The following is a 26,375-nucleotide window of genomic DNA, read 5'->3' on the forward strand; positions in this document are numbered from 1 at the left end:
TCGGCCGCCCACTGCACGCGCGGTCACGGCGTCGCAGAGGCTGAATGTTTATTTAAAGTGATAAAATGGTCTATCAGCACTAATCTCCATCGATAGCTGCCAGCCGAAATGATCGATGAAGGGAACACGGCTCAATTAATTGCGGGCAGTTTTCTGAGCGCGCTCGCCGCTTCGACTGCGCCAGGGGTCGGATCGATGCGTCGAGAGCGGCGATCCATCAAGGGGAGGAGGGGGGGGTGAGCGTCGTCTCGCCGTTCGGCTCCGTGAATCCCGCGTCCCGCCAGCAGTTTTCCTGGGCAAAACGCAAGCTGTCTTGCCTTAACTCGATCCTGCCCCGGGAAATAAAATCGATCGTTTTCACCATTAAAGAGGGAGAGAAATAAAATACACAACAAGTGTGTGTGTATATAGATGAGCGTCTTCCAAACAAATAAATAAGCCGCTGCTAAGGCTACGGAACGCATCGTACCCGCTCCGAGCATCGTGATCGCACGTGCGCCTCATCTGCCAGCGCGTTCGCGTGTGTCAGTACGCATCGCAGCCATTCTCAATGCCACAGTGGATCAAGCACCAATAACATCACAAAATACCCCTACTCCCCCGCAGGTTACGCCGGTCAAGGGGGAGCTGTTGACCATACTTCACCACGCTGGTCAGTGGGGGGTGATGGAGGCGGAAACGCAGTAACGGTTCTGATGATATCACTAGCCGCTGATTATAATTGTAGACGCGGCTGGAAATCGAACTCGGGTGGTCGAGTTCATAGTAGTTTTTTTTTTCTTGCTGTGGTTGTCCCACCTGATGACGATTGCTTGTGTTGCGATCGAAACGTCGTGATCTATTATTTTTCTACCCACGTGACTTTACCGAAAGAACCAAATAGTATGGATTCCTGCAGTCACGAAAGCTTCAAATCAAGATTCAAATCAAGATTCATAGCAACAGTTCGCTCTTTCCGCCGCGTGTGTATGGCGTATTATGTGAGTGTGTATATATACACACACTCAGTATATATACCGAGTGTGTGTATATATACACACATCTGTATGTGTGTATATCTTTGGGGAGCGGTAGTGTAGCGGTTCGCGCGCTGCGCGACGAACCTGGCAACCCAAGTTCAATTCCCGCTCACAGCCAACACCAGTGACGATTATTTGAATCGGTCATGGGCCACCCGTACGTCGACTCGGCCTCAAATACGTACCTGGTGTGGTGTGTAAACATCGCCACTCGGGAGACAAAGGCGGCCGGGCGTGGTGTGTTGGCCACCCACCCCCTCGTGTGCCGTGCCGTCTTTCATAGGTGCTCGCTACGAGCACGTGCCCCAACAGTCTGTTTTAAGGCCAGACGGGGGGGGGGGTGGTCTTTGTTTTGTGCGTGATGACTGGACGAATGTGCGTGGCTATCGGTTTGTTTGAATTGAATGAGACCCTTCGTGGAGACACGAATGCCCCATTATTTGCAATTAATGAAAACTAAAACAATGGGGGTGGACTGCGTTCGCAGTGACGCACACGGCCATCGTACACTACACCGTGTCAACTTCCGCTGCCAAAATAGGTCTTCATAGCATACAATCAGTTGTACAGGTTGACGTCTCGAGCAATTGCCTTTCTTTGAATGAGAATGATTAACTGACGGTTGAACCTCATGAGTACCCCGGCTCTCGCATGATGTCCGTGATGCAGTCATGTTTAGTCTGCTGATGGTCGGCGATGCGGCCATCGACTCATCTCGACGAGCTGTACACGATGCACCACTACGCTGCGTACCGCGAGCGTTCAGGGTTTCAGCGCAATCGTCCTCGCTGCGTTTCGACATCGCGGAGTGTGGCACCACCGATTTAGGATTGATTGGTACCCCAGTCGCGGAATTAAGTACACCCCTGGGAAAAAAATAGTGTCCCAGAAATAAAATATTTAATTGCCTCGTCCAGTTTTTATTATTTGGTATACCGGGGTACCGCCATAAGCATCAGTTGGAGGATTGTGCGTTCCACCTTCACGCAGCCAAATAGCTGTTATTGTTGTTGTTAACTTTCCGGAAAAATATGACCAATTGCAACACCTCGTACAAGAAACGATTCGTCCAGTTTCAATAACAGGATATCAAAAGTACCGATGCACTCTTGCGCATATTACCGTGGGTTTAAGTCTAATATTCCTGCATAAATGTAATGTTATTTAATTAGGAAAACGTATTCTAAATAAGTCAAAAAAAATTATCGGCACAACACAATTTAGTCGGACATATACAATGTGGCCCAAAACTCCGGACACATAGGGTCACAATATTCATTCTTATTTATTTTAACAAGTAACATATGGTTATTTAATTTATTTTAACAATTGTTCAAACTAACTATACATGCATTAATTATCTAAATTCATATAGGACTTTTTTTTAAGATCACAGCTGCCTTCTTTAGCATGTGTAAATATTAATTGAAATCGTTCGTCTTCAATAAATGTTCTTTCCATTTGTAAATGTCATCTGAAAAAGAAGAAAAATATAGTAATAATGATAATAGATCAAATATTAACTTTAAGAATAAAAATGCCAGTGTTAAAAAAACGAAATAACCCTATCTGTCCTCACTTTTGGGCCAATATCATCAATACCCAGGTGACATGTATGTACACATGTATGTACACATGTATGTACACATGTATGTACACATGCACCGATGTGTATACGTGATATGAAGTTGCTTTTGAGGAAGTCGATTGCGCAACCCTACGCGATACGTAACACATTGTCTCAATAACAATGCGTGGCCTCAAAAGGTACAAGGCAAATAGTTGGCGACGTTTCGGGCAATAGACCTTCACAGAACACACCCTTTGTCATCGCGCGCTGCGCTACGATGGCAGGGTCAGTACCCGAAACGTTGCATATTGTACATGCATGCGTGCACGTGTGCACAACTGCAAGCGCAGCATCCCCACCACCACCACCACACTATTTACTTCCGCGCGATGTTCGGTATAAGCCGAAGATGTTCCGAGCACAGGACCCCGTTTATTGTCAAAGTCATCTGAACGCGACTGCGGTGCACGACGCGCTCAGCCCATCGTTTATGTGGCTGAATAGGCAAACACGGTGAAGAATAAAATAAACATCGGGTTGCACGCAGGAAATATATCGCACGCTACTCCCAGATTGTTTTTTTTTTTGCTGTTATACACCGCGTGTTCTTCGGCACGATGCCCGCTCGTTTCGCTGCACGCGGCTTGGGATCTGCATTTCACGAGCGGAATTTCCGCAGAAGTACTCAGCACGTCAGAGCGAAGCGTCGGACAACATGCAGAAGACCCCCTCGAAACCACATTCGGATAGCCATACAGCAACACACGCGAAAACCTACACGTAGGGCCGTCCATAGGGGGTGTGGGGCCCGGGACCAACCCAACCGCATGGGCCCCCCCGACGCATTCAAACTAAACCGGAGGTATTGCATTTGACACCGTGACGTCGAAGAGCGCGTCCCCCCCCCCCCAAAAAAAAACGCGGGGCCCGGGGCGGTCGCCCCGATTTGTCGTACCTTAGGGACGGCTCTGCCTACACAGAAGTGCTTTATTACTTTACTGAATGCGTACAATTACTGAACGTGTACAATTACTGAATGTGCACAATTACCAGCAGTGCCGTGCCGGAGCAGTGATTTTTTTTTCAAACGTTAAACTGAAAACGTTGCGTAACGCACGCACGCTATCTCAACTATTCTTCACATATCTTAGCTCATTGATCGATGTATGGATGTACCACAAATAAGAATAGACAGTTACAAGGGTGCAACCCTTAAAATATTTCAAACACGCAAGCTGCGTGAGTAAGTCGTGTGTCTAGCGTGGCCGCTGAGTGGATAGTGCAATGCGCTATCCATAAACGAAGCTGACCATCTGAGTTCGATTTCAGGCCACGGCTAAGATGAGTGGACGAGTGATATCGGAACCGGGCTCAGGGGAAACCACCCCGTCCCCTCCGCCGTTTCAGCAACCCCATACTTACCAGAGTGGGGAAGTATGGTCAAACCCGCATGCCCTACACGGCGTGCGTAGTCGTGGATTGACGAGACTCTGTATTTTCATTGTGACGTAATGTAATATATGTTGAACTTCTTTTGCACCGTACGTAGCCAACTGCATTAATCGGAAGTGCGGGGGGGGGGGAGGACAACGAACTAAACACAAAAAGCAGTTCTACATAAATGAGCTTTCGATCTAGATTTGAAAGTGCATAGCTCCAGTGGCTTCCTAATATCGGAAGGAAGAGCGTTCCAGACGGCCGCAGAGAAGGGCATTCTGAAAGCGCCGCGCGATGATGACGCGCTGACGACCGCCGCCTTTGATGTCCAACCGAAGTCCGCCGCTTGTGAGGATGACCGGGGTTGGTGCGATCGGCAAGGGGCACTGTGGTTCATTTGTGGCGTGCGCTTTGTGCGTGACGAGCAACGACCCTCGCGACGTAACTCCGGGACGTTGGAGGAGGATTTGCGGTCGCGTTTTCACGGCCGCCGATACAATTCGTCAAACACGACCCGCGCGTCGCGAGCGGTGCATTTTTTTATTTTTATTTTAAATCGAGGCGTAACAATTCTCTCCCGTAAATATTCGACGCGTCGCGGAGTTTCGGTGTCTGCCAGGTTTCGTTTGCTGCAAAAGCGATGGATATAATTTTTATTTATTTACAATAGGTTGTGATGAATGTAGCGAGCGGCCTCCATTGCTGGCCTCCATTCCGCACCGCACACACGCATCTCAGAAAAACGCATCGTGAGCACAGTCAGTCGATATTCATCGGTTCATCGCGAGATGGTGACTTTTACTTCCCCTTTTCTGCAATAAATGCGTCGCAACAACAACAAATAAAAGATAATGATACGAGAGGCGACGTTTTGGGCAATGGTCCTTCTCCATAGCAGATAAGCGTACAACTTTTCACCCAATGCCCCGATCGTGTTTTCAATTTACGCGCACTCGTGCGTGAACGAGGCACGGCGGGAGGGGCGGGCGGTGGGGGGGGGGGTCGTAGGCGGTATTGATGCAATCATTCCTCTTATTAAACAACATAATAGCGGCACGCGCCGGATGAACCGAGACATTGATTAGAAACAGCCGTCTTGATGACTAAATTAAGATATCGGCCAACGTATGCATGTGGAGAAACGCACAACAATCACAACAATCGTATTAACAACAGGGGGAGTAAGGTGGGGGAGGGTGCACTTAAAGTTTAATTGGGGAAATAGTTGAGGCACCGGCGCGCCTATGATGCGTAATATCGCGCGTTTCCCGTGCGCGTAGCCGGGCACAATTTAGCCCGGAGCTTGCGGCCGCTCCAAGAGCAATAATCGCTTCCACGTGATTCTCGAGACGCGGCGAGGGGAGGCATCGGCGTGGCCCCGGGGTGAACGTGGCGTGAAGTTCCCCAGCGGAGGAGGAGGAGGAGGGAAGGAGGGTTCCCATTGTCCAACACACCGCTCACACTTGCGCTGCAGTATTGGAGGTGTTGCGTTAATGTTTCGTTTGCTTCCTCCGCACTGCATTGGCTACATGTCGGCCGAATTGGTTGTGCAATAACTTCTTAGGTTTGTTTTTAAAAGTTAATTGCAAAATGCAAATTGTTATCACAGTGGATTATCAACAGTTTTTTTTTTGGTGATAGACAACTTTGTAGACCCCGAGTAAAGTGCACATTGCAATACAAATTTACAGCGCTTTGTCATTCCACTGCTTGATGAATGCCTCCCCAACCCGAATCGTTCCAAAGGGGTTGATTAAGCATACTTCACTTGGCTGAGCACTCGCGAAATGCACTGTGTTACCGCTCGATCCGATAATAACAATGATGACATATAATGGCGTCTTCCTTGCCAGGAAAGCTTCGCTGAGTCTCAAGACTTATTTTGAAGAAGGTCGTGCATTGGGGTGTTTGGTCAATTCCATGAATGAGTGTTTAGGTGGAGTAGATCTGATTACTCGGATATAACAAAACCAACCTCTATCACGTTAACATCAAAACTCCACACAGATGGATTCTATAATCTACTTGGTATACCGAAATTTCCTGGCCAGCCCGCAGCCCATGCAAAAGATTGCTTGCGACGTTCACACAAATCGGGAGTTTGACAAATCTGCGTAGTCCGCGCCAAAGTTCTGCTTCGACCACAGGTGTTGTGAAGGCCACAGTGTGATGTGTTGCCCGTACTGTGAGAGTCACGGGGAATGGCCGAGTCACGGGCAAGCGAACACAACGCAGCGCATTCGCGCATTTTTCGAAACCACGCTCCACTTCAAAGCGCTCTGCCTTGAGTTAGATGTCAAACTTGCTTTATGTCCAGCGCTCTGTTTTTAATAACTCGACTAACTCAGGCCATCAATCTTTCACCTCCCCCCACCCCCGCCCTATTCCTTCCCACCACCACCACCACCCCCTCTACTCCAAAAACGTTTTCTTTCCTTTTGACCTCGAGGCTTTTAGCATCTATAGGCAATCTTTGAATTTGCGAGGAGGCGTAAAAAGGCGTGTGTTTATTACGGCGTGATGGTCATCCAACGCAAAGCTGAAAAAACAGCACACATACGCACGAATCTTCCATCCATCCAAGTTTTGGCTCTGACATACTCGTGTTGAACCGCGTATCTTTCGTTTCGCTCTCCACGTTCTGGGAGCTTCCTCGTATTCGTCCAAGTTATTGTTTAGATTTTTTTTTCGTCTGTGTCTCTACGCACAACCCATGTTTCATTCTATACCCAAGCGCTTAATCATTCCAACCGGAACACTGCGGAAACACTGTTCTTGTAATCATTACACCACATCCATCTCGCATTATACAGTGCTATCCTTTAAACCTGTTGATATTGATACATAAACATAGGGTAACAAAACACAGGCGTAATGTATTATTATAGATTTCACTTTGTAACAATTTTAATGTTACTCGGTATGGCCCACTGAGCTATATAGCTTTTTTCAGAAGCGACCTGGCCACACATGATAGCTAAACGAAGTGGCTTATCACGTGAAAATGTATAGCAGCCAAATATTAAGTCATTTGTTCTAAATGTGGAAGGAAAAACCGGAGGACCCGGAGAAGAATCCACGCGAGCACGTGGAGAACACGCAAACTCCAAATATACAGCAGGCGTCAGAGACGGGGTTCGAACCCACGATCTCCTGTATACCAGGCGAGGTAGCTAACATCTCGTCACCGTAGCGCCAGATAGGCGTGCATGGCAGTGTAGTAGTCGTAGTAGTTAAGCGTCTTACGCCGATTACCTCTTTCTCATAAGCGGCGTTCCGGAAACCACCGAGTGAGAAATTCAGCCCCTGACTCTTCTCGCTTCTCTTTCAACAGCGAAATCACTTTAATAGGGAGGGGGGGGGGGGGAGGCGGTTGCGTCTTTATTAGCCTCCCCGGCGTTTCCTGTACACGATGTAAACCCCTCTTTAAATCCACTGTAATCTACACCCCCCCCGCTCCACCACCCGTTTGCGTGCGGGAACCGTGCACGCGGCACGGGATCGTGTTACTCGCTTGGGCTCCGGTTGAGATAATTTCCTCGTCCATTCTCCAGGCGTAAAAGATGAGGCCGCGAGTTGCGTGTTTGTTTGTTTGTTTGGGGAGCGGTGAAGTGAGTGCGGTGAGCGCTGTGCACGACGACGAACTTGCAGCGGCGATCTGACTCCGATCGTCGCTCACGGCCACGCGTCGCTGACGAATTTCACAGAAGGGGTCCTGGGCCTCCCTCCCTTCCTCTAGGTCGACTCAGCGTTACGACGAGTAAGCTCGGTGCCGCGTGTAATCATCGTCACCGGGGAGACAAAGGCGGCCGGGCGTGGCTCGAGCAGCATGTGCATGATTTATACACGTGACGTGTGTCTTTTATCTGCGAGTGTTTTTTTTCTTTCTGTATTTGTTTGAATGTATATGTCTGTTGTTTGGGGGGGGGGGGTAGAGTAGTGACGGAGTGGTTAGCGCACCAAATGAACCCTGCCACTTGAGTCGACGTCCCGGCCCCGTGTCGGACGAGCATCCGTCGTCTCGCCGTTCTGTATCGGAGCGCGACGCGACACCGGCAGTCGTTCTCCCAACTCCCTTCAACCGATCCGGGTGCTGAACCAGCGTGGCGAAGAGCGGTCAAACAAACACACAACAACGCCCGTGTTTGGATGAGTGGTGGGGTTGGGGTGTAGTATGGGTGGGGGTGAGTGGGGGGAGTTGGGCTGTAGTATGGGTGAGAGCGGAGGTTTTCGTCCAGCAGTGGATTTCCGGAGGACTGGGCATTCATTGTGAACACATTAAGCTCGGTGGCTTCAGAGCGCGTGTGCGTTGAGCGCGAGACGGCGCGTGTTTGCAGGTGAAACGAGTTTGCTGCTGAATAGCAGTGCAGTGGCGTTATGATTGCACGTGGCATTGGGAGATGCGGCGGAGGAGTAGGTGAGAAGGGATGCGAAGTGAACTGCGCAGCACGGCGGTGGTCTTGATGCGTGTGGATGGCGAAACTTCTTTGGCACGGTACGTAGCCAACCTGTGCTAATTGGAGGTGCGGGGTGGAGTAGCAGTCGTTGGCGCGCTGCGCTACGAACCTGGTGACTCGCGTTCTATTGCCGTTCACGGCCACCTACAGTGACGATTTTCTGAACTGGTACTGGGCCTCTCCTAGGTCGACTCGGCGTTAAATGAGTATCTAGGGAGACAAAGGCGGCCGAGCGTGGTGCTGGCCACCCACTCCCTCATGTGCCAATCGGGCCTTCATAAGTGCTCGCGAACAGCACTTGTCCCAACATTCTGTTAAGGCTACACGGGGAATCTTTGTTTTTGGTGGTGAGCCGGGTGAAGGAGCCGGATTGAGGTGTAGTATGGGTGTGAGTTAGTGGGGGATTGGGCTGTAGTATGGGTGTGGGTGAGTGGGGGATTGGGCTGTAGTATGGGTGGGGGTGAGTGGGGGATTGGGCTGTAGTATGGGTGTGAGTTAGTGGGGGATTGGGCTGTAGTATGGGTGGGGGTGAGTGGGGGATTGGGCTGTAGTATGGGTGTGAGTTAGTGGGGGATTGGGCTGTAGTATGGGTGTGAGTTAGTGGGGGATTGGGCTGTAGTATGGGTGTGAGTTAGTGGGGGATTGGGCTGTAGTATGGGTGTGAGTTAGTGGGGGATTGGGCTGTAGTATGGGTGTGAGTTAGTGGGGGATTGGGCTGTAGTATTGGTGGGGGTGAGTGGGGGATTGGGCTGTAGTATGAGTGGGGTGAGTGGGGGATTGGGCTGTAGTATGGGTGGGGGTGAGTGGGGGATTGGGCTGTAGTATGGGTGGGGGTGAGTGGGGGATTGGGCTGTAGTATTGGTGGGGGTGAGTGGGGGATTGGGCTGTAGTATGAGTGGGGTGAGTGGGGGATTGGGCTGTAGTATTGGTGGGGGTGAGTGGGGGATTGGGCTGTAGTATGGGTGTGGGTGAGTGGGGGATTGGGCTGTAGTATGGGTGTGGGTGAGTGGGGGATTGGGCTGTAGTATGGGTGTGGGTGAGTGGGGGATTGGGCTGTAGTATGGGTGGGGGTGAGTGGGGGATTGGGCTGTAGTATGGGTGTGAGTTAGTGGGGGATTGGGCTGTAGTATGAGTGGGGTGAGTGGGGGATTGGGCTGTAGTATGGGTGGGGGTGAGTGGGGGATTGGGCTGTAGTATTGGTGGGGGTGAGTGGGGGATTGGGCTGTAGTATGGGTGTGGGTGAGTGGGGGATTGGGCTGTAGTATGGGTGTGGGTGAGTGGGGGATTGGGCTGTAGTATGGGTGGGGGTGAGTGGGGGATTGGGCTGTAGTATTGGTGGGGGTGAGTGGGGGATTGGGCTGTAGTATGGGTGGGGGTGAGTGGGGGATTGGGCTGTAGTATGGGTGGGGTGAGTGGGGGATTGGGCTGTAGTATGGGTGGGGGTGAGTGGGGGATTGGGCTGTAGTATGGGTGGGGGTGAGTGGGGGATTGGGCTGTAGTATGGGTGGGGGTGAGTGGGGGATTGGGCTGTAGTATGAGTGGGGTGAGTGGGGGATTGGGCTGTAGTATGGGTGTGGGTGAGTGGGGGATTGGGCTGTAGTATGGGTGGGGTGAGTGGGGGATTGGGCTGTAGTATGGGTGGGGTGAGTGGGGGATTGGGCTGTAGTATGGGTGGGGGTGAGTGGGGGATTGGGCTGTAGTATGGGTGTGAGTAGTGGGGGATTGGGCTGTAGTATGAGTGGGGTGAGTGGGGGATTGGGCTGTAGTATGGGTGGGGGTGAGTGGGGATTGGGCTGTAGTATTGGTGGGGGTGAGTGGGGGATTGGGCTGTAGTATGGGTGTGGGTGAGTGGGGGATTGGGCTGTAGTATGGGTGTGGGTGAGTGGGGGATTGGGCTGTAGTATGGGTGGGGGTGAGTGGGGGATTGGGCTGTAGTATTGGTGGGGGTGAGTGGGGGATTGGGCTGTAGTATGGGTGGGGTGAGTGGGGGATTGAGCTGTAGTATGGGTGGGGGTGAGTGGGGGATTGGGCTGTAGTATGAGTGGGGTGAGTGGGGGATTGGGCTGTAGTATGGGTGGGGGTGAGTGGGGGATTGGGCTGTAGTATTAGTGGGGTGAGTGTGGGATTGGGCTGTAGTATGGGTGTGGGTGAGTGGGGGATTGGGCTGTAGTATGGGTGTGGGTGAGTGGGGGATTGGGCTGTAGTATGGGTGGGGGTGAGTGGGGGATTGGGCTGTAGTATGGGTGGGGTGAGTGGGGGATTGGGCTGTAGTATGGGTGGGGGTGAGTGGGGGATTGGGCTGTAATATGAGTGGGGTGAGTGGGGGATTGGGCTGTAGTATGGGTGGGGGTGAGTGGGGGATTGGGCTGTAGTATGGGTGTGAGTTAGTGGGGGATTGGGCTGTAGTATGAGTGGGGTGAGTGGGGGATTGGGCTGTAGTATGGGTGTGGGTGAGTGGGGGATTGGGCTGTAGTATGAGTGGGGTGAGTGGGAGATTGGGCTGTAGTATGGGTGGGGGTGAGTGGGGGATTGGGCTGTAGTATGGGTGTGGGTGAGTGGGGGATTGGGCTGTAGTATGGGTGGGGGTGAGTGGGGGATTGGGCTGTAGTATTGGGTGGGGTGAGTGGGGGATTGGGCTGTAGTATGGGTGGGGTGAGTGGGGGATTGGGCTGTAGTATGGGTGGGGGTGAGTGGGGGATTGGGCTGTAGTATTGGTGGGGGTGAGTGGGGGATTGGGCTGTAGTATTGGTGGGGGGGAGTGGGGGATTGGGCTGTAGTATGGGTGTGGGTGAGTGGGGGATTGGGCTGTAGTATGGGTGGGGGTGAGTGGGGGATTGGGCTGTAGTATTGGTGGGGTGAGTGGGGGATTGGGCTGTAGTATGGGGTGGGGGTGAGTGGGGGATTGGGCTGTGGTATGTGTCGGGGTGAGTGGGGGATTGGGCTGTAGTATGGGTGGGGTGAGTGGGGGATTGGGCTGTAGTATGGGTGGGGGTGAGTGGGGATTGGGCTGTAGTATTGGTGGGGGTGAGTGGGGGATTGGGCTGTAGTATTGGGTGGGGGTGAGTGGGGGATTGGGCTGTAGGTAATTGGTCGGGGTGAGTGGGGGATTGGGCTGTAGTATGGGTGGGGGTGAGTGGGGGATTGGGCTGTAGTATGGGTGGGGGTGAGTGGGGGATTGGGCTGTAGTATTGGTGGGGGTGAGTGGGGGATTGGGCTGTAGTATGGGTGTGGGTGAGTGGGGGATTGGGCTGTAGTATGGGTGGGGGTGAGTGGGGGATTGGGCTGTAGTATTGGTGGGGGTGAGTGGGGGATTGGGCTGTGGTATTGGTCGGGGTGAGTGGGGGATTGGGCTGTAGTATTGGTGGGGGTGAGTGGGGGATTGGGCTGTAGTATGGGTGGGGTGAGTGGGGGATTGGGCTGTAGTATGGGTGGGGGTGAGTGGGGGATTGGGCTGTAGTATGGGTGGGGTGAGTGGGGGATTGGGCTGTAGTATGGGTGGGGGTTGGGGTGTATGGTGGGTATGAGTGTGGGGTTGGGGTGTAGGGTTGGGATGAGTGGGGGTTAGGGGTGGGTGTGAGTGGAGGGTTGAGGTGTAGTATGGGTGGGGATGAGTGGGGGGGTTGGGGTGTAGTATGGGTGGGGATGAGTGGGGGGTTGGGGTGTAGGGTGGGGATGAGTGGGGGGTTGGGGTGGGGGTGAGTGGGGGGTTGAGGTGTAGTATGGGTTGGGATGAGTGGGGGGGTTGGGGTGTAGTATGGGTGGGGATGAGTGGGGGGTTGGGGTGTAGGGTGGGGATGAGTGTGGGGTTGGGGTGTAGGGTTGGGATGAGTGGGGGTTAGGGGTGGGTGTGAGTGGGGGGTTGAGGTGTAGTATGGGTGTGGATGAGTGGGGGGGTTGGGGTGTATTATGGGTGAGGATGAGTGTGGGGGTTGGAGTGTAGTATGGGTGAGTATGAGTGTGGGGGGGGGGGGGGGGTAGAGGTACCATCTGCATTTGCATAGAATGAGGCGTGCGATCTGCATTGAGCACTGATTGATGCGTCCGGGCGCTCGAGTCGTGTCGCGTGGTGAGAAAAACACGCGTTTCGGATCTCGGGTGTCGCGCCGTGTTGGCCGAAGCTTGTTCTTTGTCAAGGGGCGAGGCTTAGAGGTGCGTCTAAGCCATCAATCAGCCCCGCGGGCTCAGCAAACTTCACGGAGCGCAAAGGAGAGAGGAGGAGGAGGAGGGGGGAAGAGAAAAAAATCCTTTCGGTTTAACTGACTTTGATAGATTGTGCGAGGCTCGGCGTGGCGCGCAACACAAACCAGCCCAGGGTGTCGTCCACCTGACGGGCTACTTGGCGTCTCTTTGTTAGAAGGTGGCGAGCACGCGCGTGCACGCGGAGCACCGCAACGCACGCGCGTGCGTACCGACACGAACACACGTGACGTCGGTTTCCCTTCTCCGTGACTTTACCGAAAAAAAACAAGAACACGTGACAGTTGTTTTTAGTCCGTCAGTCTATTGCGCTTTCGCAGACCAAAACTGTTACAGTTACCAAACAACAACAACAAAAGCACGTGTTTCAACAAGCACATTCTGGAGCGGATTTGACCTTCTGGGTCTCACCGGCAAAGTCAACCTTATGATTATTATTATTATTGGAGCATGTTTGATTGCACGTTCACCACAAGTCCGTGTGGTCAATGCGGACTTGATCCCTTGCAAACGGTTTCTATTTTATGCTCGGACATCTTGACGCCTGTTTTATATGCCAGAAAAGGGGAAAACCCTATTCTTATTTTTTATATATAAAGTCAACCTTGTTAGATTGACATTTGTTTTGGCAAGCTCTTGGACCGGTTTCGACCTTCTGGGTCTCATCAGCAGAGTCGGCCTTTATAAACAAATCCTGCTAGACTACAAGATCTTACTGGGGGTGGGTGGGTATTGGCTATAGGGACACGGATGCCTGTTTAGATGGCGCTGTGGCGAAGCTTGCGAGCGCGTGTGTCCCGTCACCACACCGTCTCTCCCACCCTCTGTTGAACTCGTTGTCCGCCTACTCCATTACACCCCTCCGTCGTCACCAACATCGGAGGCCATGGTTATACACGAAACGATACCAGGAGGCATTGCCTCGGCGGTGGTGTAGACGTTTAAATTGCAACATCTGCCGCATTCGTCATACATAACTGCGCTGCCTTAAGACGGCAAAACAGGAGGACTTCTGCAGAATTCTGGCTAATCGCTTGATGAGGCTGGGTGTAATCACCAGCGGAACGTCGTACTCGAATTGTAAATGTTGTGGGTTTGACTGTCCAGCACTCCGATTGTGCTGAAGTAGTAACTAAATGTCACGTTTTGTTTACGTCATAACCCTTACTAATTAGCTGTGTTGGGTGGTGGCGGGTTTAACGACGCATTTATATTTAGGCGATATAGCCCAAGAAAGAAAAAACGCCTTATGATGCACTTCCTTCTTGCACAAATTATTGTCGGTGATGTTTCGGGCAAGCACTCTTCTTCAGTGCATAAGGACCATTCGCCTGTCACTCAAGGAGGGCCCATTGTCAAAAATGGCATCCTGTTTATATACCTAAGAAGCATGGTGGCGACACATCACGAATACCTTCATCTAGCAGTGGATAGATAATGAGTGCTGATTATATGCTGGATGGCAGTATTATAAATCAAGTGGTGAGTTTTTAATCACGGAATGTGCGGTGCACATGGCGAGGGTTCCGAATCAAGAGAGATAAGTTACTTACCAAATGCGGAACATGCGTATAAGTGTTGGCGCTTATAACACATCGATCAGCTTCTTAACGTTATCGTAAGTGCGATAGTGTTTAGCATAATGGCACTGATGCAACAGTTAACACACCATGCAATGTGCTACTGTCAATCAGCGGCGCAGTGGATTTGCGACATGCACTACTTAAACGTGAACCATGGCCCTGAGTTCAACTCCCCATCCTAACCAGCGACACATCAGCGGCGAGTGATTTGTGGACACAGTAACCAGATACCGCTATTCGCCAACCAGCGTGGTGAAGTATGGTCAAACTTCCCCCTCCTCCCACCACCCCCTCTCATGAACGACAACAGCGTGGGTGGGTGGGGGGGGGGCCTTACCCCCTCGTCCAGCGATGTCGTTGACAAAGCGGGCACGCGTATACAGCGTGATGTGTAACCCCGCTGTGACTACAACCACGGGTCAAGAGACGGGGGGTGGGGGGTAGAATCCCCGTTGCAGGGAAGATTTTTACTCGGCATCTGCCACGGAGCGAGCCAAACAAGTGACCCGGTCTGGACAAGTGGAACCAGAATTGCTTTTTAATGACGGTCTAATTTCTGGTGGGATTTGCTCTCTTACGAGCGCGTGTTTGTTTTATAAACAACGCGGGGGCACGCTTTGGCGTTGTTGTTTTTTTAGAGGGTTCATTGTAAAACAAACAAATAAACACGCACGCGCATCGTGGTGTGGGTCTGGGGACGGCGTTGATGGCAGCGCCACGCGCGGCTCCTCATCCCGGAAGGGGGAAGACGCGAGTTGGTTTCCACGTGCGGAGTGCACGTGGCAGTAGTAATTAGGGGCCGTCCATTTAGTACGGACGCATGGAGGGGGGAGGGGGGTGGTTAACGCAAATGCGTTCGCTTGCGTATGGGGGTCTACTGACAATGTAAGTAAGCATAGGACACGGGGGGGGGGGGGGGAGAGGGTGGTAAAGCTTCGATAATAATTTGTCTACATTGGCCTTCAAATGAGCCACAGTTCAGTTTCTTCAGCTGTCAAACAACAAATACTACCGGGAGAAGTGGGACTGTGGGAGAGGTGTCACTTGTGTGCCACCGTGCCCCCCTGACTGCAGCTAGCACGCAGCTCAGCAACATAAGTGGCCAAGGTAAGCGACTTGATTCTTTAACGCAGTCTGTTTGCTGAAACACGTGAGTATGATTCATCCTTGATCGTTTCTGCGTGGATTAAATATCGGCCGTTCTATAGGATTCGGTGGGGAGGGGGGGGGTGCGTGTCAAGCGTACGTACGCAGGTGGGGGGGGTAAAAAGTCCGCGTGCGTTCAGGGAGGGGGGTAGGGGTCAAGTTTTGACATATTTTTGCGTTCCTACTCGATGGATGGCCCCTTACCACACAGTACGCGCGTGCAGTGGTAATGCGGCGGTGATCGCCGCAGTGCGCGACCAACACCGGTGGCCCGAGGTGGAATCCCCCGTACGAACAATGACAGTGGCAGATATCTGAACCTGTCCCGGGCCTCCTTAAATAAGCATCCGGCACTGTGGGTAAAACATCACCGCTGGGGAGACAAAGGCGGCCGGGCGTGGTGAACGTCACCGTCTCGTGCGCAGTGCCGGCTTTCATAGGCGATCGCTCAGTCACTCGCCCCCAAGGGTCTATATGGTTTTAGGGTGTCTTTGTTTTGTATGACGTACATTTGCCAGTGTGTAGTCTATAGAACTATGGAGCATCGGTTTGCCGCAATGTGCTATGAAGAGGAAATCACAAGTTGAATTCGGGGCCGCAGTATGTATGTTGAACTTCTTTCGCGCCCCACGTAGCCAACCGTGCAAAAAGCAGTTCTAAAGAAATGAGTTTTCAATCTCGACGATTTAAAAGCGCATAGCTCCAGCCGCTTCCGAATATCAGAAGGAAGAGCGTTCCAGACGGCCGCAGAAGCGCATCCGAAAGCGCGCGATGCGGCGAGCGTCTTTGTTTGATGGTTAGCCAAAAGCCGCTGCTCTTTGGCGAAAAGGAGCATAAACCATCATCGGCTAACATCAGTGGCGAGTGTTAAGTCGACCAGTCAAACAAGCTACACTGATGACCGGCTTGGTGAAGTACGGTCAATCAACCCCAATGACCGACACGGATTTGGAACAACTGTCATGGTGTTACAGCGCCTTATGTTCGCTAAGTCGTTTATAACAACCTTGGCCGCTCGCAAGAGGAAGAGGGAGAGGAGTGGATGCGTTTAGGGTCGAGGTTCCCTGGTCAGTGTCACAGGGAACATTTTTTTTACAATTTAAATGTACCCGGAAAGTCATAGCAAACACACATACATATATATACAGTACTGTAGATCCTAAAACAAAAGTAAAATAGCTGTCCTTTTGCCTAAACCAGAATTATTGCACAGGTCTCACACACCAAAGAGGCAATTTGTCTCAATGGGCCGTCGTGTGGCTAAATATAGGACGCTCGGACATAGAGATAAGCCTGCAAGTAAAATGCTCAAGCGTGCGTGTGCGTGTGCGCGTGTGTGTGCGTGTGTGCGTGTGTGTGTGCGCGTGTGTGTGCGTGTGTGTGCGTGTGTGCGTGCGTGTGTGTGTGTGTGCGTGCGTGTGTGTGCGTGTGTGCGTGTACGCGTGCGTGTGTGCGTGTGTGTGCGTGTGTGCGTGTGTGTGCGTGTGTGCGTGTGCGCGCGTGTGTGTGTGTGCGTGTGTGCGTGCGCGTGTGTGTGCGCGTGTGTGTGCGTGCGTGTGTGTGCGTGTGTGCGTGTGTGTGCGCGTGTGTGTGTGTGCGTGTGTGCGTGTGCGCGCGTGTGCGTGTGTGCGTGCGCGTGTGTGTGCGTGCGTGTGTGCGTGTGTGTGCGTGCGTGTGCGTGCGTGCGTGCGCGCGTGTGTGTGTGCGCGTGCGTGTGCGTGCGTGCGCGTGTGTGCGTGCAATGCATGGCAGGGAGACGGGGAATGTCTTTGCGCTGGGGCTGGCAGCGCGAAATGTAAACACGCGGCTGTCGGGGCACCGAGGCGGACAGCGTGACACGTGGGTGGAGGCCAGAGGCGGCCCTCTCCGAATGCCCTTTTAAAGTTCACGTCGTGCGCGTTAACAAACGTGATTCTCGAATGAGCAATGTGCAACAAGGAAACAATCTCGACGCACGCTCGTCGACAACCCGCCTGGCAGAGGTCGCAAACGGGTTTTGGTTCCTTACCCGTACCCGGCCGCACCAGGGTTGCAAATGGGTACCCGTTCCCTACCCGTACCCTACCCGAAATGAGTGACAGTTACTCACCAGTGACTCACAACCTACCCGTACCCGGCCGCACCAGGGTCGCAAACGGCTACCCGTGACCGTACCCGGCTGGGTACGGGTAGCCGGGTATCGGGTAGGGTACGGGTATCGGGTACCCGGTTGCGACCTCTGCCGCCTGGCCTCAACATGTAACTGGCGACGTTTTGGGGAACGGTCCTTCCTCGTAGCACGCGGTAAAGCGTTACATTATGTCCGATTTAAAATCCCTTACAAGTAAAAGCGATAAGCCTATTAACAACAACAAAATATGTTAAAGGCAGACTTACGTTTGAGATCAAATTGAGCGGTGGCGCAGCAGTTAGCGCGCTGCGCTATGAACACGGTGACCTGAGGTCTATTCGCATCTGCGGCTAACGCCGGTGGCGGCGAGTAGCAGTTGACCTGCTCCCTCGGGTAGACCGCGTTTAGATTGTAAACGTTGCAGCCCTTTGTCAATCCACTGCTGGATGAACGTCTCCCCAGGCCGTGTGGACTGGGGTATTTATTTATTCACCACAACGAGGTGAAGGCTGGGGGGGGGGGGGGGGGACACACACATACGTGGAAGCATAGAAGTACAGTACAGCACAGCGTAGCCTCGCAGCGGCGAAACATTTTCCGGAGCTCAGTCCTGCACAGGTCCACTGTGAAGCAGACGGCGGATATCGTGATGGTAATTAGCACTCGCAGTTATGACCAGGGAGGCCTAGAGATTCGAACCACGAATCCTCTTGCAAACTCTTGCCGTGTCACCGCCCCAGGGCAGTCGGGGATGATGATGGTGATGGTGGTGGCGGCTGTGATGGTTACTGTAGAGATGGTGATGATGGTGACGATGGCGGTACAGCAGCGCAAGTTGGGGGATGGAAATGATGACCACTGTTCGCTCATCACTCCTCTCACCAATGTCACAGACCGCCCCCCCCCCCGTATAGCCTCAGACAGGCTGTAGGGGGCAAGCGATGTTAGCGAGCAGCACCTGTGAAGGCCGGAACGGCACACGAGGGGGTGGGGCGGCAAGCACCACGCCCGGCCGCCTTTATCTTCCTAAGTGACGATGTTTCCCAGGTCGACCTAGGGGGGAGGAGACCCAGGGACCAGCTCAGGATAATAGCCACTGGTGCTTGTTGTCCGTGAGCGGGAATCGAACTCGAGTTTGTCGCGCAGCGCGCTAACCACTACACTACCGCTCCCCTACCCCCCCCCCCCCGACTGCTCGCCATCGTCCCCACTCCTCTTAATGCACACCCTCACCTTTGCCCCACCGCGCACAGGTTGCGACATGTGCGCCGACAACCGCAGCGGCGAGTGCCCCATGCACGGCCCCCTCCACTCGCTCCGCCGCTTGGTCGGCACGAGCGCACCGCCGGCATCGGCCGCGTCGTCCCTGCGCCCCGAGCCGCCGGCGTCCGTGCGCGCCTCGCTGCCCCGCGAGCTCTGCCTGTGCAGCAGCGGCCTGCCCGGCGCCGGCCTCGGCCTCTGCGCTGCTCAGCGGCTGCCCGCGGGCACCTGGCTGGGTCCCTACGACGGAGCGCGAGTGCCCGTGGAGAGGCTGCGTGCGGGAGCGGTCCGCAACACTCGCCACCTTTGGGAGGTAACGGACGGCCGAGCCCACGACCTTCCTCGCCACGGCTCGCTCTGCATCAGCGGTTTGCGCTACGCTGCTCAAGGCCAAACAGCAGTGACGATTGTCTGAACCGGTCATGGGCCTCCTACCCCTAGGTTGACTCAACCTTAAATTAATACCTGGGGCAGTGTGTAAAAAAATATACAACACCATTGGAGAGATAAAGGCGGCCGGGCGTGGTGTTGGCCACCCACCCACCCCCTCGTGTGCCGTGCCGGCCTTCGTAGGTGATCGCGAACAGCGTTTGCCCCAACAGTCTGTTAAAGGCTACACGGGGGATCTTTGTAGATTGACTCAACGTTAAATGGAGCGGTGTATAAACATCTGAACGAGGGAGATAAAGGTGGTCGGGTGTGGTGCTGGCCACCCATCTCCCCCGTGGCGGCCTTCATAGCTGCTCGCTAACATCGCCCGCGCCATCAGGGTCTTTGTCTTGTCTGCGTGACGATCGTGCGTCATCGATTAATCGATGGGTTTCTGTTTTAAAAAAATCGAAATAATCATTGAATCGTTCGCGTAATAATCGATATTTTTTTATGAGTGCGTTTTTTCGTTGTTTGTAATGCGTTCAAGTGACAGTCACCAGCCACTAGAGGCCGCTATATTAAACCACTACGAAAAAAATCACGTCCAGTTCTGTATGTATTCATCGTAATCGCTGTCCCAAGTTCGGTCGACTCCGGAGAGAGGTGAATTGTTGTCATCCCGGTTTCCTCCAACGCGCAGAAACACTCATTCCTTAAGTACACCTTGACCATAACGTCCCAAGGCAGGACTTAAAAAAAAAGGTCTCCTGAGACTCATTGATGCTTTCCCCTGATAGATGTGACATTCATAATTCCTATATTTTTTGTTCTAATACAAGGCCAGTGCCGATTACAAGTCTCCTGGAATATGTATGGATCTGTCGTTTCGCACAGCTGCCAACTCGGCCCTTATTTTATTTATTTCATGAGTCCGACTACTTTCAAGCGATTAAAATTATATTCCAAGAGTGTGATTGTCGGCAGTTGTGTGAAGGGTTTTGCTTGTGGTGAGGCTATTTTATAATCAACGGCCGGAGAGAGATAGAGAACCATTGGAAGGTTTGGCACTAAACTTGAAATTCACAAGCGAATCTAATGCTCAACATATTTTTTTGTAAAAAAAAATAACTTTAAAACCATTTCCCTCCAAGAGTATAAAACGAAATCAATTCTCTCTGTAGGTGTAGATTCATGTCTACGTGTGTATATTTATCTACTGAAATTGATACACTTTTCCAAAATGTATTTCATACAGTGAGCGCTATGTGTGTGTATATATAATGTGTAATTTACACACCCAGACGTTTCCAACCCAAAAGATTCCTGGCCTGTTCGTTTTTTTTGCGCACCCAACATTCGACGCGTGGAATATTTACGCGCAGTGCAAACCCCGCGCGTAAGTGGTGCGTGTGCAGGTGGCCTTTCTTTAACCTGGTGATTTTTACGTATTTATTTTAAAACCTCGTATTAACAAAGTAACACAGCTACAGTACATTTCCTGTGAAGAATTTATTTTATTTTATTGTTTGACACATATTGGGCATTGGTGCACGATCGCAAAAAAAAAACAACCTCCTGACGGATTCGTCAATAACATTGTGACTCGGACATTAAGAAGAAAACCTCTCAAATTTACAAACAGGCGACGCATTTGAGCAATGGCCCTTATTTTTGTATCTCACCGCTAATGGAACAAAACAGGTTAATTGCCTGAAACGTCACCGATTACTTTGTTTTCCTGTTCGCGAAGCGTTGTTCAGCAAGTACCCGCGGAATAGCGGCCGCGGGAAGGGAGCGAAACAAAAGAGAGGTTGGGGAACCGCAGTTACCCCGCGTGTCATTAAGCGTGTCGGCCCGTGTCGCAGTTTTTTTTTTGGGGGGGGGGGGGCAAGCAGTTGTCGGTGTCCCGTTTCATGTCGTGATTACGCGCGGCTGCAGAGGCTTCTGCTGAAATTAAAACTCTATCAATAAATTATACATAATAGCTCACATCCTCAGACCATCACCCACCCCCGCCATCCCTACACCCACCCCCCACAAACCTCTCTGACCACGACTGCACCATTCGGCCAGCAGAGCCGAAGAGAAAACACACACTTAAAACGTCAGTTAAAATCCATGTGATGCCGGAGACAATGATGAATGCACAGCCACATCTGTAAATCGCCTTCGCCCTCAGTATATTTCATCGCTGCGCGGGGGCCGTGGAGCGGTTTACGATTACCCAGGATACAAAAAAAACGAAAATGCCGTGGAGATCTCTGTCTCTCTGAGTCGCCGCATTGCCCCGTACGCTTAATTGCGCCGACAATAACCGCTTTATTTGATGGGAATGTATAACCGGGTTCTATTTTTCTTTCAATCAAACAAACGAAATATATTCGTACGGTCCAGACGCAATGTTTACATTCTCGCGGGCAATAAAAGTTAATTCAGTCATTACTCACGTTGCTTAAAAGCCACAATTAAGTCCTGTTGGGTGTTTTTTTCGAGGCCAATTTAAACGGTAATTTTGAAATGTTTTTCGTTTCACGCTGGCCTTGCATTAGAGCGAGTTCGCGTTCAGCGTCATGGATAGTGTTGTGTCTCTAACCCCTTCGCGAGGCCCTCGGCGACTGTGGCATCTGGTCAGACGGGATGAATAATGTACGTTTTACTCAAGCTGAGACAATTCGTCGATTGAGTTTATAATCGGCTAAACAACTATGAATGACTTTTTTGCTGTGGTCGAATACCCTGGCCCCTTTAAAAATGGTGTCCCCCCCCCCCCCAACATTTTACCTGCTGAAGGCAGGACCCCCCCCCCCCGCCCCCTTCCAGCAATGCTCAATGTCACACGGCTGATGATGTTAATAACATCACCGAACCACACGTGGGAACACGTTGAGGCTCTCTTCCCCCCCTCCCTCCCCAAAGTAGTTTAGCATTATGCGATTCATCGAGTGACTGCACTGATCGTCGGTAGAGTAATCGATTAAATCTCTAAATTCTACTTTGCTGGTTACAACCACAGCAACAAGATCTCAACAACTCACGAGAGTGATTTTTTTTGCATCCTATTCATGTTCGGGAGATAGAATGGCAAAAATGCTCCAAATGTCTCCATCACTAATTTCACAATAGTTATCAGTAGTTTGTTAGTCCACTAATGGCCGAGAGTCACCCCACGCCATGGGGATTGCTTTTTACCATACGTCACCACGCTGGTAAGGTGAGTTGGTGAAATTGGTGGGAGACCTAGGACCGGTTCAGGTATCACTCACCCACCACTGATGTTTAGCCACTGGCTGGGAATAAAACTCAGGCACCCAGGCTCATGGCGCGGTGTGGTAACAACTGCGCCTCTGCTTTGGACACTTCCATCATTTTAACACGTCGGCTTTCGCGACCAATATTATTCATAATCAACGTTTTTGGGTTAGATCGCGTTATTTATAAATGTGTCGTAACCCTCCACCACCCGACACGGCCAATCAGCAAAAACGTGTCACGTTGACAAAAGACAAATGGGTCACTACATTTGTAAATGTTGTGGTTTCACGCTTCAACACACCGGTGGGCTAAAGTAGTGAACTTTTTGTCTTTTGTCAACGTGACACTTTTTTGCTGATTGGCCGTGTCGGGTGGTGGAGGGTTACGACACATTTATAAATAACGCGATCTAACCCCAAAACGTTGATTATGGACCTCCATCATTAACAGGAGGGGCAAATGTGTCCCCAAATACCATCTTAGCTAGCTGTGATTACATTGTCGGACACAATGACAGTACGTTGCAATTGGGATGCGTAGAGCTCCTATCCTGCAGCTGTATCTCAAACACAACTTGCCGCTGATGGATGGGAATGAAACTTGGCTCACCCAGGTTCATAGCGCAGCTCATAAACAACTGCGCCACAACTCCCCAAAATACATTGTTGCTTCAATTTGAGTAATTGAAGGGCAATTATCCTAAATTCGGTGTGGGAGTAGGAACGTTTTTTAAAAAGGAATAACTGACGTGAAGGATGTGCTCCAGCCACCCTGACACAGAGGTTTGGTCAACTCGGCATTAGGCAGAGCTCAAAGGCTTTATCTCACTCGGCTCTTGTTTGTTTGAATAAGAGGAGTTGGGGCGATTGCAACCTCCTCCTCCCACTCTGACTCCCACGTGGTAACCCCTCACCCTACCCCCCCCTGGTCAGCTCCACCACGACAGGGGCCGCTGTGTCTCACGTTATCGAAATGCACGTTGAGTTAGACAGCCTGAGCGATTTCTATGTTACGAGCTGTTGGATGTAGTGGAGGGAATTGGCAAAATACTTTTTTTTTAAATGTGGGTTCCGTCACATGATCAGACAATGCTCTGGTTGCTCTTCAAGTCTTTTACTCGTGTACAATGATCTCAATGTAGGACCATCCTGAAAAATAGACTTTAGACTAGTTGATTAATGTTTTGTGGGGGTGGGGAGGGGTAAATAAGAGATATTGTTTAGCTCTCTTCGGGAATTGAAGAAGCTCCCAGCAACATGGATTTCAACGTTGGTCATCACGCCGAACAGAACACGCGGTGCAAACCGAAAACACACGCGAGAGCTTCACTGCAGCAGAGTCACAGAGACGTGGGCAACAGTGAAGGGATTTTTAATTTCTTTATGGCAGCGCAGCGCATCCATCTCTCACTGGAAAACGATGGTAATGACAGCAACTTGTGCCACGGCCCCACTGAGCAGCAGTGAGCCACGGTGTACTCTACATTTGTGCAGTAAAAATATTATTAATGGGATACGATTTGACGGGATCGAATGAAAATACCGACGCTGCTGAAATGCGATGCCTGTTTCCAACGCGATATTTAGGCTTTTGCACGCGTGGAAACCTCTGGTGTAATCGCTCTACCCCCCGTGGCTATTCAGACCACTTGCCATGCGGAAAACTCTCCACACTTAACTCCTATAAAGACCCAACTCACATTTGGCATAGATTCCACGCTTGTCTGGCACCCGCGTCAAGGTAAAAAAGTTTTTTTTTGTGTGAATTAAAAAAATGTATACGGGCGATCCGCTATTAAAAATCTAAACTCAACCAACAAAGGTTTCACTTAACTGACCAATTTCCCCAGCTCGCTATGCCTGCACTATCAATCAGCAGCTTGGGGCACCCATCAATGACATTACTCCATTTTAGTGGACCTCTAATTGTGGTGAAATTCAGTAAGTTAGCAAACGTGGGCACTTCTACCAATGTTGCGTGCGGGCGGCCGAAATATAACCGCGCATTAAACATTTGTCTGCACCTCATATTGGGCGCAGGTCGAAGTGTTTTACGCGTGCCACGCATGTCCCGGATAAATGATCGCAAACCAAAAGCAAATGAAAGGGGGCTTTGCTCGGCTCCAGCAGCAGCAGCAGCATGGGGCTGTGAGCCGCGGAGGAGAGGGCTCGCGGGATGGGGGCTTGACCGAGACGGCGCAGAGCTTGGCACGCTCGCGAGCGGGACTGCCCTCCCCAGCCCCGCGGCTCTGCAAGTCGTCTCGCTTATGGATAGACCGACACCGGTGATGGATGGGGCGCAAACGAAAACAGCGCGAGCCCTCCCCCCCCCCCGCCCACCACCACCACCCCCTCCCCGAATTTGGAGCTCGTCTGCGGGCGGCGGGGATCCACGTAACTTTTGGCGGCGGACCACCGCGGCTAGTTTACAGTGTGGGTTACCGCTCGGGCGTTTGGGTTGAAGGGTGGTGAGCGGTGCGCGAGCGGGCGGGCGGGCGGGAGGGAGGGATGGTGGGATCGGTGGGAACGGAACGGGTGACCGTGTGCGACTTGCGTGAGTGAGCGAGCGAGCGAGAGTCACTGGGGCTGCGTGGAGCGTGCGGAGGGGAGGGTCGTGTAGGTTGGGTGCTGGGAAGGGCGATTTTTTTTTTAAGTTCAGGCCGGAGGTGTCTAAACAGTCATTGCCAGCGTGATTAGTTAAGTCAGCCACGGCAGGAGACGGGGGAGACCTGGGCCGGGCCTGGACTCCCTGGAGATTGCCGTCCACCCAGCCCCCCCTCCCCCAGGTGCCTCATGTGTGCCTGGAGGGAACAGGGAAGATGAAGACAAGACTGAGTCCCATTAAAGTGCACAAATGTTGATGATTATTGGGGAGTTTTTTCTACGACAAATAATTCACACGCTTGAATGTGCGCGTGAAAAAAAGAAAAGAATATTGCATTACATTGTTTCTGCGCTCCATCATGCGGGCATTTAAATGAAACCATAATAATAGATCCTGTTTAGTGCGGTACGAGCTGCACGGTACTTTATTCATGTGTTCATGGCCACGGAATAAAACACAGACGCAATCCGCGGCGGCGGTCGGCAACAATAGCGTGATTTGCCGCGCTATGAAAACAATGGTGAGAAATCGCACAACGGAGGGGTGAGACGGCCCGTTAACTGGCACAACCTCAAGCAGACTGCAGGAACCTGGCAGGGGAAACGCACGGCACTTAAAATGCTCAAATTTACGTCCAGCGGGGACCCTCTTCGAGAGCTGTATATTAGGCGTGCATTAAAAAGGCGAGAAGGAGGAGGGGGAGGAGAAGGGAGGGGAAAAAAAGCAACTGCAATTCCTCTTGATGCCATTAATTCCTCTGACGCCAAAATAACAAGTGCTGAAACTTGTCACGGAATAAAAACAGCCTCGATGCTGTAACCAGAGGATAGAGTTTCAACCGTCTGTTTAGTGAAACATGCAAGGGTCAGCTCAAGCAGTCACTGGGCTGCCACCTTTGGTGTAATAATTGCAGGATGTTTAAAAAAAAGAAATTCACTAAAGCCCTCAGAGGCCTCTCACAGTGCCCTATTGCCTGCTTCAACACACACACGCACACAAAAATCTATCTCGCGTACGCACGCACGCGCGGTAGGGGAGGGACCCCTTCTCGCTGCGTCCCCGTTGATGCGTCGCGCTAAGCAGCGAGGGTGGCGGAGACGAGAAAGAAGAGAGGGGGAGAGAGAGAGAGAGAGCGCACGCGTGGAAATTGGTCCAAGTTCAACATCATAATCACGGCTGGATGAGAGCTCTGTTGCTTTAACCATTCTTTACGGCAACAACAAAAAAATGGTTAAAATTCGCCGCAATGAAATGGTGTAAAATGTCACGTTGCGGCACCGCGCAAGGGAAAAAAAAATAGGCTCGTTTATTTTTTTTATTCGTGTAGTATCTACCGGCATATCCCCCCCCCCCTTCTGCCCCAAAAAA

The 26,375-nt window shown here is 51.8% G+C and overlaps 1 protein-coding gene across 1 annotated transcript in view; it reads left to right on the plus strand.

Moving 5' to 3' along the window:
• The window catches only part of PRDM6 (PR/SET domain 6), a 63,930-nt gene that overhangs the window by 8,843 nt on the left and 28,712 nt on the right, over positions 1 to 26,375 (plus strand). Inside the window, 1 exon segment of the mRNA XM_061553510.1 lies at positions 18,773 to 19,092. Within this exon segment, the coding sequence (XP_061409494.1) occupies positions 18,773 to 19,092 (320 nt within the window).

This window comes from Lethenteron reissneri, chromosome 18 (assembly GCF_015708825.2).
Source record: "Lethenteron reissneri isolate LAM-NWPU_2019-01 chromosome 18, ASM1570882v1, whole genome shotgun sequence".
Taxonomy (NCBI): domain Eukaryota; kingdom Metazoa; phylum Chordata; class Hyperoartia; order Petromyzontiformes; family Petromyzontidae; genus Lethenteron; species Lethenteron reissneri.